Here is a 15,814-nt window from a genome sequence, read left to right as displayed (position 1 = left end):
CAAGAAGAGGTTAGTTTAAGATTATGTCTGAATCAGGCATTGTGATTTGTTAGGATTGTGTTTTGTTTCTCCCTAACAAGTTAAGATCAATAGTCAGTCTTAATGGTTTGTTTCTGACATATGAGCCCTAGCTCATTAGAAGAGGAAGAAGAGTTTGGATTTGATATCCCGCTTTATCACTCACTACCCGAAGGAGTCTCAAAGCGGCTAACAATCTCCTTTCCCCTCCTCCCCCACAATAGACACCCTGTGAGGTGGGTGGGGCTGAGAGACTTCAGAGAAGTGTGACTAGCCCAAGGTCACCCAGCAGCTGCTTGTGGAGGAGCGGAGAAATGAACCCGGTTCCCCAGATTACGAATCTACCGCTCCTAACCACTACACCACACTGACTCTCATTAGGGGAAAACAAACAACAATCCCAAAACTTGGGCATAACACTAAACTATCACCTTCCCGGTTTATCTGCTTGCATAAAGCGAGGCCACAGCAGGAGTGATTGAGCTGCTTGCACCAGTACATACACCTTATGATTAATCAAGTCATATTTTTGGGTTTATTGCTGCATGTGAACATGGCCACCATATCCTTTTTTGCCTTATTTAAAATAAAAGTTCTCCTCTTGACTGCATATGTGGGGTTGGCAGAGGTTCATCTAATGGAAATTATGCTGCAAAACAGGATAGAGCACCAACTTCCCTAGAAATGTTGCAAAGAACATGACCAGTTGAACATGGAAGCCACTGAACATTTGGCTGGATGTGCTGCTTAAGTCACATCTATAATTACCATGAGAGTGGCTTCAGACATTGATAATCCCTTCTTTTTATGAGGGCAGGCTAACACATTTGAGGATTTTTAGTTTAGAAAAAAAATGACAATTAAAGGGACACATGATATAGGCTTATAAAAATTTCCATATTTTGGAGCAAGTGAAGAGATAGAATTTTCATCTGTCTCTCATAGACTCAAGAGTCATCCAGTTGAATTGACAGGAAGCAGATACAGGATATGCAAAATAACACAAAAACACACAAAAAAACCGAGAAAACAAGAAAAAAGAACCAAATAAACCATAAACAATATACATGAACCAGAACTCAGATTCAAGCATAGGCCAAACCAAGCATACAAAAACCATAATAACCAAACATAATAGCCAGAAATAACGTATATATATATATGTACATACATGCATATATATACTAACTCAAAAGCTAACTGATTCCCAAATAACTCACACATACTGTAGAAAAAACCGAAAGAAAAACACAGAAGAAAGGATACAAAAACGGAAAAGTGCAAAATACACAATGCGAATACACATAAAAATGAAAATAAAGAATAAAGAATAAAAACCAAAATACTTCCGATTGTCTGTGTACTGGTGTCTTGTATTGTAATCTTTCCTTTACTTGTTTTACTCCAACTTTCGCCCCCAGCCACTTCTGGGTAAATTTACCTACTTTTACCTAAAATGTGTTGTCTCTTTGTACAGTTTTTAGTTTAAGCATATCACCAACTCCGATTTTAAGCCCTCCTTTTTTAAGTATTCCTCTAATAATTTCCATTCCCTTTGGATTTTTTGCTTTGGGGTGTTTCTTATGTGTTTCCTTTGTGTTTCTTTACTATGTAAATTTTAAGAATTATGAAATAAAGTATTTTAAAAAATTTTTAAAAAGGATATGCAAAATAACCTACTTCTCTGCACAATGCAAAGTTAATTTATGGTATTCAGTTCACTGCCACAAGATGCTATAGCCATAGCTCAGGTGGCTGGGAAATGGCTTTAGGGAAATTCACAGAGAAGTGTTGCACAAATAGCTATTAGTCATGATAGCTATATAGAATCTCCATGTTCAGAGGCGATAAATACTCATGAACTCCATTTGCAAAAGTGGGTTGACCCAGCAGGGTCCTTATTATTATATATATCAAGCACTGAATTTTTTTGTCCTAAACCTCAATTGCCCTCCTGAATGTTTCTCTTTTATTCCGTCAAACGCTGCAGGCTATAGCATTTACCTCAAGCATATTTTGACCTATATGTTCTGAACCAAGAAACTCCTACAATACTGTAAAAGCTCAGGTTATGCAGGAAACCAAAAGCAGAAAGCAAGAATGTGTATGATTATAAGAATCAATCACAGTATCCAGCAAGTTTACTCTTTTTTGGAAATTCTGGAGAAACATGATAAAAACATCAAGGTTAGGTTGAATAATGACAGTTTCCTTTATATTAAACTACATATCTTTAAATCCCTAATTATGGAGTACAGCACTAAGGTTATGTTTTTAAAAATGGTTGTTTTTTAAAAAAAAGAATTTGCTTAAGGCAGCAATTGATAAATAACTGATTTTGTATTGTATTCCTGTGTTTGAAAACTGAAGGACAATGATACAACATTGCACTTCTAAACTAGCACTATGTTAAATAATAATATTTATATAATTCTTTTTGCTACTGCATTTTTCAGTTGAGGTGCATCTGTTAAAAAATAACAAAAGAACCAAATGATTATTCACCACAATATGGATGAAACTGTAATCTTTTATTGGAGACCAGGGACAGAGCATTAATAGCCTGGCAGAAGCATAATTTGGCAGGAACAGACCAAAGGAGTTCACATACTATTCTGCCACAATAGTACCTGCGCACATTTTTCTTACAATACTATGGAATATTCATTTTTCTCCATTACAAATATACGGTTATTCCCTTGTGGACATAAAATCAAAACTATATAAAAAACTAAACATCAAACTGGCACCAGTTGCCTGTGTATTAATCTGTTAAAAATTTACTATGCACTATATGTTTGACATCCTTAACACACCATGAAGTTCACTTTTCAAGTTTGAAAGAAAACTATTAGGCCTGGTGCAGATGTTAGCATTTCCCTCTTCCAAGGTTATTTGTTCAAGAGCTGTCTGCATTATGAAGAGAAAGGTGGGATAGTAAATAAAAAGAATCTAAACATTTCATTCCATTAATGGAAAGAGCTACTGTCAATGGAACGCTTCTTCATTTACAGAATGGAGTATCTGACTTCAGATCCAAACGTACAGAAATACAAAGGAGCACGGGCAAATACTAACTGCATGGAAAAACTGGGGCCTAAAGCAGCATTAAGTAGTTGTGTAAGTTTACGTGTATTGACATTTTGGTTTCATTGGCGTGTTGTTACATTGACACTTACATTTTAAGCGTTTATTGCTTTATTTTAAGCAGTATTTTTTAAAGTATGATGTCCATTTAGTTGCCTGAAGCAAATATCTGATCTGGCAGGATATAAATTAAATTATCATAGCAGTAATTTCACTAAAGTCTTCCTGTCCAAGGGCAAATGAAAGAAAAGACCGTTCCTGTGTTTCTGACATACTGGATGGCTTCATACATTATACATAAAACTAAGCACTACTATTTTAGACAGTGATATTTAAATGCTCTCTACATAGGAGCCCCCCCCCCCAATAACATGAGACTGGTAACCTGACCTTGAAATAAATAATGCTGAAAGATAAATTTGTCTCTTTAAAATGTTGTTAAGTTATATATGCAGAAACAGCATATACATCTTTTTTACATCTCCATAGGCAATTCAGTGTATTTCTGTTTTTCTCTGAACCACCTTCGGAATTAGTGGCATTTATAAATGACCTTCATCCAAAAAGTAACAATCTAAGCATTGCTTTTATGAAGAAAATGACTTTGTTATATAGCAAGCAGAGAAAACAGAAATTGTGCTTATTCCTTTATGAGAAGCTACAAAATCTATGCCATGCTTCCAGCGCGACTATATAATTTATACACAGAATCTGTGGTGAACACAAAGCAGCAATTCTAAGGTTTTTGCCACAAGCAAAAAAATAGCAATATATTGTAAGTGGGGAAATGTTTTTTTTAAAAAAAAAACATTCACATGTTAAATAAAAACCCACCTTTCTTCACTTGCTGTGACAGGCCCTCCAGTTTCTGTTGAGCAGACTTGAAGCGATCATTCAAAGACTTTATGTTTTCCTCAATAAAGTCTGGAGCACCTGGCTGGGATGCAAGGACCTTGCCCTGGGTTTTCAGCTGTTCAATCCATGGACTCAGACTTAATAGATGAGTGTGTTCCCTCTGTGAAAGTTAAGTATAAGCACACACATACAAGCATTAACATCATTTAAGCAACACTGGGTTCCTACCACTGCAGGTTCAGTTTATAATTCCATTTTGTTTATGCATCTCACAATGAACAAGTTTACCTGGCACAACTCCTTTAGAGTTGTTAAAGGTTGCTGCTGCAATGATGAAGCAGTGGTTTCTTTCAGCCATAATTCTTTTTCACTCAAAGTCTTATCAAGCTCACCCATTTCCCTAAAATAAATGTTTACTTCATCCTGGCATTGCACTTTTCTTGCAACTTCTTCCAAGTGCCAGGCTGCCCTTTTCCACTCTGCCAACAGCTTCTCGAGGGCATTTGCTACATCTTCAGTAGGAAGCCCTTCTGAACAAGCAAAAGAAATAAAAACTGTTTTGATATGCAGTATTCACCAACACAACGCTACATGCTTCTCTTATAAGCTTACTTAGATCAGGTTCAATAGTAATAATGGTTTCCTTGTCAATCACTTGCAAGCTGTAACATACAGAATGATTTAAGTTCACCCACATTCCATGTTTTTTTAAATAAAAATTTAAAAAAATGCTCTTTTTTACAACAATCACCTGACATCCAGTTTCATTTTAATTGCACAAATCTTCCCCAGCTATCTAGTGAAAAGAAGCATCTCACTAGGAATTCAGTAGTTCATAACTGTGCCTTTTCATGGTAAAGCCACTTCCGCGCTTGCGTCGGAGGTGGGGTTGTGGGCTGCCCGACTGTACCATCGCGTAGGGGCTGAGAGTTCAGCCCCTGCGCGATGGTGCGCTCCCGCCTGCGTCACACCCCGACCGGCCAATGAGGCTGGGCGGGGCGGGGCCACACCGTTTAAAGGCCTCCGCAGGCGGGAAAGCCTCCTCTCTTCTCCGCTGTTCGCCGAGCGAACAATTCATTCCGCTGTGGATCTCTGGTGTCGTGATTTTGCCTGCTTGTTTGTTTCGCTGCTTGTTTGTTTGGCCTTCGGCTCACTCCTTTTTCCCCTTTCTCTTTACTCTGGTTCTTCGCTCCAATTGCAGGTGCATCGCGGGGAGGCTAGGTTCCGCGAGCGGCAGCGCTACCGCTCATCAGCTGTTCCTGAACGTCAGCTGTTCCCCGCGTTGCGGCTCCGTTCTTTTTCTGCAGGTTCAGGGGACTTCAGCCAAGGAACTGACTGAAGCTCGTCAAAGCACTGCCAGGTGCCGGGGCTCCGGCAGCTCCCTGAAGTGCAGCAGCCGCATCGGGCTTTCTTGAGCGACGCAGTGGAGCGGGGTCGAGAGAGAGCCTTTTGGATCGCTGCAGGGTCGAGGCGGCTGCCTCCCCGCGACGAAAAAATCTGCCGAAGCCTTCTGGCCTTTCCACAGCGCCTAACGTGGTGTATCTCTGCCTTTAATTCTCGGCGCCCGAGTCTGAGGCGGCTGCACCCCCCCCCGCATCGCCCCGCATCGCATCGACGCGGACATCGCCGTGTGGAGCCTCCTGCAACGTGTGGTGAGCTACCCGCTGTCGCGGGGAGGTCTCTTCTTGGTTTCTTATCCCCTTTCGGCTATATTATTTTGAGTGGCTGCTGAGGATCTCCTGGGGCTCGCGGGTTTGCTTACCTAGCGTCATTAGGCAGTTGGCCATCTTGTGTGTGGCCACGTGCGTCCCCCTTGCAGCCGCCATTTTGAGGAGGTCTTTTCCAGTTAGGCAGGCGGCCATCTTGCGTGTGGCCACGTGCGTCTGCTTGCAGCCGCCATTTTGGGGAGGTCTTTTCCAGTCTGTTGTTTGCCAGCCATTGTGAGTGTGGCCACGGGCCTTTTGCGGGGGGCAGCCATCTTGAGGAGGTTTTTTCCTGTCTGTTGTTTGCCAGCTAGTAACACATTGTTAACGTGCTGTTTGCCAGCGACTTTAACGCATACTTAGAGGGATTATAAATATAAAGTTATATACAGATTCCTTGATAAGCCTGTGGAGTTCTCTTTTACCTGGCAGTCTTTTGGAATAAGGCTTGTTTTCCCCCAATAGGATGTGCTTGGCTGAGAATTAATTATTTAATTTACCCTGGCATAATTTCCTCTTTCGATCAATAGATTTATTGCACGGTCTGTATTAATTGCACGGTCTGGATTTCATTGCTTGCTCAGGTATTTTATTAGCTATAGGAATCCATTGAATTAATTTGGGGTGTGATATCCCGTCCCTAGAGTCAATTTGAAGGGGAATTAATTACCCTGTCATAATTTTCGTTTGGGGGCTGCTTAAGTGGGCGGAAATTCATTTGAATAATTAATTAGCAGGTTAGACTACATAATTATCAACTTTGAATTTATTTGAGGGAATTCATTAATGTGCCTTTTAATTAATTGGCTGAGGATCTAGAATTTGTTTGGAGTTAATCCTCTGTGTCCCCGGGGCTGGTGTGCCCTCACATTATAATTACACTGTTTTTAATTTATTAATTAAAATAGTTGATTGAATCAGCAGCATTTGGAAGTTAGGAACCTAATAGTATAATATTAAATAAATAACAGTATATATATATATAAAAATAAATAACAGTATATATATATATATATATATATATATATATATATATATATATATATATACACGCACACGCACACACACACGCACATACACACACACACACACATACACGCATATATATAAATACACACACATATATAAAAATACACACACATATACACATACATACACACACGGACACACGGACACACGTGCACATATAAGTAATAACAGTAAATTAGGTGAATTCTTTGTGAGCCTACATTCGGTGTAGCACCTTTCCGAGAATGGCTCCTAAGCGTGTGCAGGGTAAGGCCCCTTCCAAGAGCCCTGCAGCACAGGACAGGACTGAGGCCCTGGTCCGGGTAGTCTCCACACTTCAAAAAACCCAGCTGGATGTTTGCAAGCAGCTGGCGGCCATTGCAAAAACGCTAGCTCCCACGGCTGCCGCCACACAGGAGGATCCGTGCGAGTTCCAAGAGGAGCTGGCCGAGTCACAGGATTTCTTCCTTGACACTGGTGTAATAGAAAGCGATTCGCCCTGTACCTCTGCTTCTCTGTTTTCCAGCTCAAGTTCCGACCGGGGAAGCAACGCGTGCCAAGCCCCGCGGACACGCGGGCAGAAGGCGCGTGCTAATGCCGCCAGTTCCCAAGGGCAGGGGGTGGGGTCTCAATCGGCAGGTCCTTCCAATCAGTCTTCTGCAGGTCACCGGGCGGCCCAGCCTGGGCAAGCTCTCGTCCAACAGGGAGCCGGGGAATCCGACACGTCGGGGGATGACGGCACCTCCAGACCTGGTGGAGGTACCGAGAAGGAGCCAAGGATTGAGGAAGAGCGTCAAGGGGGGAAAGCCAAGAAGAAGACCGACAAGCGCAAGAGGAGCAAGGACGACTCTGACGATTCAGGTACGACCTCCGAATCGGATGGGGACATCCCGATGGAGGATTATTGGGGGATTGCGGAAGACCAGACGGGCCTTCCTCTTTGGATACATAGGCGGCGATCGAGCGCCCATCGTAAGGGTTTTAAAGGGACTTTAGAATGGAGGGATGGCGCCTTAGTGCCAGACTCAAAATATTCCACCAACTCTGACACCGACATTTTCCTGGGTTCGCATTTGTCCAATAAAAAGAGGGAAAAGATTTTGAACGGGGATTTTATTGACATTTTCACCCTTTTGCCTTTGTCGCATACGCTGGGAAAGGGCGAAAAGAGGAAGGACTACGGTAGGCGCAGATATAAGACCCCCCGCGCCGACCGTACTTTCGAAAACTGGCTAGATGGTATCCACATCTGGGCGGCGGTCATCTCAGCCGCATACCCCAAGAGGGCCTTGCACTTGTGGGCCTATGTAGCTGACGTTAGGTTGGCAAATAAGATGGCCGGGGAGGCGGCGGCTCTAAACTACGATGAAGACTTTCGTAGGAACGCGTCTCAGAATCCAAAGACCAGGTGGGATCAGCGCAATCAGCACTTTTGGAGTTACCATGTGGTCCCATACGTTGAAAGGAAGCAGACGGATCCCCCTAAGTCAGGCAGGTTTGAACCAAGGAGGGACCCGCGCCGCAGGGTCTGCTGGGAATATAATAAGGGCATCTGCCAGCGGCCCAATTGCAGATACACGCATGAATGCGAGAAATGTCTAGGGCAGCATCCTGGAGTGTCATGTTTCAAAGGGAGGCAGTCCTTTCGCGGCGGCCGGGGCAATTCACACCAGGGCCCCAGGCACACAGGTGGCGCCCCCCAGGGAACAGGTAGCAATCGGTTCTAATACATCACTCACTCTGGCTTTCTCCCCTATAAAGCTCGGTCCCCTGAAACTCCTTTTAGATCTCTATCCCAATAAAAAGGCGGCTAACTACCTCTGGGAGGGGTTCTCCTCCGGTTTTTGAATCCCAGTAAAAAGCCCACCCCTTTCGTGCAACCCCCCCAATCAGAAATCTGTTAGGGAAAGACCCGACATAGCGATTAAGAAAATCAACAAGGAGATTACCGCTGGTCGGGTGGCGGGTCCTTTTGCGGTGCCACCCATATCCGAACTCCACATTTCCCCTTTGGGAATAGTCCCTAAAAAAGCGCCAGGCGAATTCAGGCTCATTCATAATCTCTCTCATCCGAGGGGCAGATCCGTAAACGATGGCATACCTCAGGAGCTTTGCACGGTGAAATATGCCTCCTTCGACCAGGCAGTAAAGCTTGTAAGGCAATTTGGTAAGGGCGCCTTGTTGGCAAAGTGTGACATCGAATCAGCATTTCGCCTCCTGCCTGTCCACCCGCAGGACTTCAGATGGCTGGGCTTTCGGTTCGATGGGGCATATTTCATCGACAAAGCCATGCCTATGGGTTGTTCCGTGGCATGCTCTGCATTTGAGGCCTTTAGCACGTTCCTGGATTGGGCCCTGCGCTTTAAAACTGGCCTCTCTGGAGTCTCGCATTATTTGGATGATTTTCTCTTCGTGGCTAGGGCAAATAGTCCGGAGTGTGCAGGCCTTATGCAAGCATTTTCGGCCCTTGCTCACGAGCTGGGGGTGCCATTAGCAGCAGACAAAACTGAAGGGCCCGTCTCACGTTTAACTTATTTAGGCATAGAATTAGACACAGTAGAGCAAACGTCCCGTTTGCCCGCGGACAAAATTAAAGGCCTTAAGGAGACCATTAGACAGCTCATCCCCTGCAAAAAACTTACCCTTAGACAAATCCAATCTCTCCTGGGTCACCTGAATTTCGCGTGCAAGGTAATATCTCCAGGCCGCCCCTTCTGCCTGCGATTAGCCAGACTTACGGCAGGTTTAACAAAACCCTTTCATAGGAGGCGTCTCCCCCGAGGCGTCAAGGCTGACCTCGAGTCCTGGCTTACATTTCTGGGAGATTATAATGGGGTATCCCTATGGCAGGACAGCTTGGCTCTGCATTCCGATTTTCAGGTACAGTCAGACGCGGCCGGCTCTTTGGGTTTTGGAGTCTATTTCAAGGGTAAATGGTGTGCGCAGCGTTGGCCGGCCAGCTGGCAGGGTACAGACATTACACGCGACTTAACATTCTTAGAGTTCTTCCCTATAGTGGTAGCAGTGCACCTATGGTCCGAGGAATTCAGGGATCGGCGAGTCTGCTTCAGAACCGACAACCAAGCGGTGGTCAGCGTCCTCGCTCGCCAATCATCAAGATCTCCGAGGGTGTCATCTCTCTTACGCCATTTCGTCCTACTAAGCTTGAAATTTAACATGCATTTCTCAGCCAAATTTGTGCCTGGGCTTAATAATAATATCGCAGATGCTTTGTCTCGCTTCCAGATGGACCGCTTCCGCTCGTTGGCTCCAGAGGCACGCCTGTGGCCAGAGCCGTTCCCGGAACACCTATGGAACCTTGGGAGCGCGAAATTCTGAAGGGAGTATTTGCATCGGTTGCCCCCTCTACCCTTAACTCTTATAAACGGGCGTGGTCAGATTTCACTAAGTTTAGGCAGAAAGGAACCACGGGTCCTACTCCGGGTCCGCCTTCCCAGGAAGAGGTTATGCAATACATAGTGCATTTGAGGAATCTGGGGCGAGCCGCTAAGACCCTTCAAATTCACACAGCGGCCATAACATTCTTCTCAAAATCACTTTATTTCATAGACCCGTGCGATAACTTCCACTTACGCAGGGCTATGGAGGGCTGGCGTCGGCTCCAGCCTCCAGCCAGTGACAACAGGCGGCCTATCACGTTTGACATGTTGGTTCAGATACACAAGCAGTTGAGAACCCTTTGCTGGTCGAAATTTGAGGCGCGCTTATTTTCAGCCGCGTTTTCGATGGCCTACTTTGGGGCGCTCAGAGTAGGCGAGGTGGTCTGCGAGGATCAACCAGACGGTGTCACACGGGGTATTTTAATAGGGGATGTGTCACTGTCCGACACCCAGGTTCTGGTACACATCCGACGTTCTAAGACCGACCAAAAGGGGAAGGGCGCCGTAGTACGCCTCCCTGCGACAGGGGCCGCGGGTCCGTGTCCAGTGAAAGATACCAGGAGGTTCCTTCACCTGCGCCCGGCGGGCCCAGGTCCCTTCCTTATTCACCCGGACAAGGCCAGGCTTACCCGCCAGCAATTCACCAGGGTCCTGCGCAAGGCCATCGCCTCTTGCGGGTATAACCCCACCGAATTCTCGCCCCACTCCTTCAGGATTGGTGCAGCCACTTCAGCCATGCACCTGGGCCTCTCTTCCGAAAGGATTCAGGACTTGGGAAGGTGGAAATCAAACGCATACAAAAGGTACATTCGTACGTAGCATACAGCTGATCCCGGGTTGTCACTCTTTGTTTTCCAGGTGGCCGGATAATGCGCGTTTGGATAGCCGGGCACAGCGTAGTTCACTGGGCCCGCGAAAGGGCGATCGAGGTGGGCCTGGGGCACGGGCTGGGCCTTCCAGCATCCGTGAGAGTGTCCTGGATTGCAAAGAGAGGCATGAAGTGGAATGAGCTATTGCCGACCCTTGAAAGCCGGGCTGCTTCACTCGGCTACCCTGACCTGCTTGTGCTGCAGCTAGGGGAGAACGACCTGGCCTACCGTAACGCAGTGGACTTGAAGTTGCAAATTTTCCGTGATCTTGATACCCTATTGGATTCCTGCCCGGGGATGACGCTGCTTTGGTCATCCCTGCTGGAGAGGCGCATTTGGCGCGATGGACGTTGCCCGATCGCTATGAACAGAACTAGGCGGCGCTTGAATTCTTTCGTGATCCGCAGAGTGTTAGCCTTGAATGGCCGAGTAGTCTCGCACCCAAGCCTAAAACAGAGTGAAGCAGCCCTGTATCGTCATGACGGTGTGCATCTATCGCCTACGGGGAATGATATCTGGCTCGAAAACATAATTACAGGAATCCACGATTGGCTACATGTTAGTGTACATAACTAGGCGAATAAGAGATTAGGACCACAGCCCCCCCCTTAATAACGGTATAATTTTAAATAATTAAATAATGTTTATGTTAGGCCACGAATTGGCAAGAGGTGACTACATGTGAGCGGATTGGCGGCGAGCCAGGGTGGGCTCGAGTGGCGGTTAGGCGTTGGAAATTTGCATAACAATCAGTGGAGGAGGGGCAAGTACGTCATCAGCTGCCCTATCTTGGAGAGGTAATTCCGTTAAAGGATTCCGGGGGCGAGGCTTGGTCCTGAGCCTGGAGTTGCCTGGGCCGTAAGGCACGCCCCATCGGTGGCCACAGGAGGAGCTCTAGTAGATCTACGTCGCGGGGCTCCTTTCTGGTGGTTAACTTCTCACAGACTTCAACACACGGGTTGGAGTCGGATATAGTCTGTTAGGTTCCAACGCCTAAGCCAATTCCGCTCTACATGCTTATTTAATAAAGTTGTGGCCTTAACCACCCAATTAATTAAATCTTAAACCTGGTGTCACGAGTCTTTATTCCGGGGAAGGAGGGCATATAGCCACACAAAGCCACTTCCGCGCTTGCGTCGGAGGTGGGGTTGTGGGCTGCCCGACTGTACCATCGTGTAGGGGCTGAGAGTTCAGCCCCTGCGCGATGGTGCGCTCCCGCCTGCGTCACACCCCGACCGGCCAATGAGGCTGGGCGGGGCGGGGCAACACCGTTTAAAGGCCTCCGCAGGCGGGAAAGCCTCCTCTCTTCTCCGCTGTTCGCCGAGCGAACAATTCACCCGCCCGCCCACCCCTTAATAAGAGGCAAGGGGACGCTGCTATGGACGTCAGTTGGTTGCCCTGGCTGGCCAGGGGGCTGGGTAGGATTTTTCCCATACTGGGTTAGCCATGATGGGTTTTTCGCCTACCTCGTAGCATGTCGTCACAACTTAGGTTAGGCGGTTAGGCGTTGGAAATTTGCATAACAATCAGTGGAGGAGGGGCAAGTACGTCATCAGCTGCCCTATCTTGGAGAGGTAATTCCGTTAAAGGATTCCGGGGGCGAGGCTTGGTCCTGAGCCTGGAGTTGCCTGGGCCGTAAGGCACGCCCCATCGGTGGCCACAGGAGGAGCTCTAGTAGATCTACGTCGCGGGGCTCCTTTCTGGTGGTTAACTTCTCACAGACTTCAACACACGGGTTGGAGTCGGATATAGTCTGTTAGGTTCCAACGCCTAAGCCAATTCCGCTCTACATGCTTATTTAATAAAGTTGTGGCCTTAACCACCCAATTAATTAAATCTTAAACCTGGTGTCACGAGTCTTTATTCCGGGGAAGGAGGGCATATAGCCACACAACAGGCATATATTGGTAGGCTAGACAAGATAGGCAGAGCAGAATCCAAATACAGACGTAATTAACATATGATGAACCTGTTCAAAGTATAGGTTCCTGCAGAATCTCCTCTTGTGTCCCAGCCCTGGCGTAAGTAAACTGCTCTGAGTACCATAGAGTACCTTGCTCTGAGCACATGGGTGGATGAGCATGGGATAAGTCCAATAAATGAACATGCCAGGAAGCAAACGGGGTGTAATATAAATATGTTCTCCTCTCCCCTCTACAGGAGATTTGGAATGTGACATCATCATCATCATCATCATCATCCTACTCCACCTATCTGGCTGAGTTTCCCCAGCCACTACGGGCTTACAGCATATATAAAACATAGTAAAATATCAAACATTAAACACTTCCCAATACAGGGCTGCTTCAGATGTCTTCTAAAAGTTATGTAGTTCTTTATCTCCTTGACATCTGAAGGGAGGGCGACATTACCGAGAAATGGGCCTTTTCAGTGGCAGTTCCCTGCTTGTGGAATGCTCTCCCCAGAGAAGGCTCAGCTAATACTACCTTTGCCTAGTTTTAAGCACCGGGCAATTTTTTTTCTTTTTTACCTGGGCCTTTGGCCCTTAATCTGAATGATTTCAAAGTATTCCTGGCCTCTTTTGGTGGGGCAGGATTTGCTAGACCTGTCTTTTATCTGTATAGATGTCATTTCCATGAATAAAGTGACTTAACAATAGTAACAGTCTAGATTTAAGACGGACTATAATCAAGTTATCTTAATAAGAAATCAATGATTTCAACTCACTAACACCAGAATGTCTTTTGAGGCCTTGCAGCTTTCAGGGAAGGAGAAACTGGTGCTGCCATAAATTTCAGTTATTGTAGTTCTGGTGTTGTTTGTTTCTTCTGGAAACTGCATTACTTGCTCTTGTCAAAACCTGGAAAGTACTTGCAACGTGCTATTATTATGATTACCTTTTCTCATTTGGTCTATCAGATTTTCTCCAACCTGGTTCAGTTCATTCAATGCTCTCTTTTTTTCAGTCCTTTCTTTTTCTATTGCCTGTTAATAAATAAAAACAAAACATTTCAACACTGAAAGTGAAAACCTATCTGTGAAAAAAGTTACAAGTAGATAAGGGTCTGGTGACTTCCGTTTCAGTGTGTCTGAAAAAGTGTGCATGCACACGAAAGCTCATACCAATTACAAACTTTGTTGGTCTCCAAGGTGCTACTGGAAGGAATTTTTTTATTTTGTTAAAAAAGTACGGTAACTGGTTTGGCCCCATAAATTGCCTAGATATGAGTCAACCTAGGAGCCTTCTGTGAGCTCCTAACCCAGTCTTCAAAAGGGTGGAAAGTAAGGGTAATTTATAGTAAAATAACAAATTAATGCTGAAGTTCTATGCATAATTACCTGCAAGTAAGTATCATTCAGCAGATACTTATTTATGATTAGGCACACACAGAATGCATTCGATGGGATGAGAATGCTTTAAAGTCAATAGTAACCTATTTTGAAATATTTTCCATGAACATATAAACATATCTATAAATAAATTAGAATGTTTAGGCATTATAAGCTCTCCAAAATCCTCACATCTTTTCTGGTATCCTCTTGGGCCTTTTGTCTCCACCCCCATTCTTTATTTATCACTTTCTACACTTGAGTCCTCCAGATTAGATATTCAAAGAAAACTTCTCTGTCTCATTGGACCCATACTGACATACAGAGTAATCATGCTGGCACAGGCTTTAGATCAAATCTTTGCAAAGTAACATGATACAGAAGACGGACTGAAAGCTCTTCCGGTTCATGGGAAAAGAGTACATTAAGAAAGGCAAGTATCCAATCCACTTCTGAATAATGCTGAACATAAAAGACTGCTGCAACAAGTAGCTTGACACTTCTCTGGCAGCATTCTGGTATGTAGTCTTTTACAAGGACATCTGCTATATTAAACTATAGAATTTAACAATGATCCAGATCAGAGACATAAAGTTTTATCATGGATTAAAGCAAACCAAAAAAACATTTTTAAATTCTCAGGCACAATGCATTACTAGGCTTAAAGGGGGGGCTCCCCATGAGTCATACAATTTAATTCTGTCTGACAATGTGTGAAATCTCTTTCATATGGGATGTACTTTCAGGTTTCTCTGCAGTGTTGTAATTAATTAAACTATTTAAAATTAACTTACACAGGCATTAACAAGAGTCCAATTATCTAAGCCACAGAAGACTTAGATCTCTGCTCTTCGCAGGATAGCTAGAAAGGTTATTAGATGCCCCTTTGGCCTGAAATCAAGACTTTGCCATGGTTCTCGGTTTTAGAGAAATATCAGGAGAGAATTCCTGCTGGGTCCATTTCTAAGAATAAATTGTCTTTAAAATGTGCTACAACTCACAACGTGCAGCTTCCTCTTCTAAAACGAAAATGGAGAATAGTATGAGGAGGGAAAAAGGAAAGGAAATGCCCATTAAACCTCTAAGGACGTCCTGCCACAACTACAACAGTATTGTTTATAACCAGTACGGAGGAGTGAACCTTGGCCAAACTCTAAATATTTTTTAATAATGGAGCTTAATCCACAGGAAGCTACCAGATCAGACTCTACCCCCAACTGACAGCAAGCTTAAGCTGACAAAATAACCTTTTCAGTGAAAATGCCTCCCCGTTTCTCACTTTACCTTCAGTTTCTCTTTCATGTCTGAAGTCTCTCTCATCTTCCTGTACTCTTTGATCTCTATGGCCTGAATGGCAGCTTTTGATTTCAAAATCCAGTTCAACAGCTCAGCAATTTCAGAATCAAGCCTAGTATAAGAGATTGAATAATATTTTCTTATATTTCATCTCCATTCAGTCATCATCTTTTTTCCCCCCTTAAAATGCAACCCTCAGTCTACCCTGAAGTAACATGTTCATGCACATAAAATGTTTTCTCGTGTAGTCTTGAATGCCTGAAGAATCCTCAGCAAAGATTTTACC

At 44.7% G+C, this 15,814-nt stretch overlaps 1 protein-coding gene across 7 annotated transcripts in view; it reads right to left on the bottom strand.

Annotated features, from left to right (window-relative positions):
- The window catches only part of UTRN (utrophin), a 345,054-nt gene that overhangs the window by 252,482 nt on the left and 76,758 nt on the right, over positions 1-15,814 (bottom strand). For all 7 annotated transcript variants that reach the window (XM_035108828.3, XM_035108822.3, XM_060272729.2 and 4 more), the window contains exons 18-21: positions 15,517-15,640; positions 13,800-13,887; positions 4,249-4,490; positions 3,940-4,120 (exon numbers count right to left, since the gene is read on the bottom strand). In XM_035108828.3, coding sequence (XP_034964719.3) covers positions 3,940-4,120; positions 4,249-4,490; positions 13,800-13,887; positions 15,517-15,640 — 635 coding nt within the window. The remainder of the gene's footprint in view (positions 1-3,939; positions 4,121-4,248; positions 4,491-13,799; positions 13,888-15,516; positions 15,641-15,814) is intronic.

The sequence above is a fragment of the Zootoca vivipara genome, chromosome 3, assembly GCF_965207765.1.
Source record: "Zootoca vivipara chromosome 3, rZooViv2.hap1.1, whole genome shotgun sequence".
Taxonomy (NCBI): domain Eukaryota; kingdom Metazoa; phylum Chordata; class Lepidosauria; order Squamata; family Lacertidae; genus Zootoca; species Zootoca vivipara.
The sequence above is the reverse complement of the archived record's forward strand: the minus strand, read 5'-3'. Positions and strand labels throughout refer to the sequence as shown.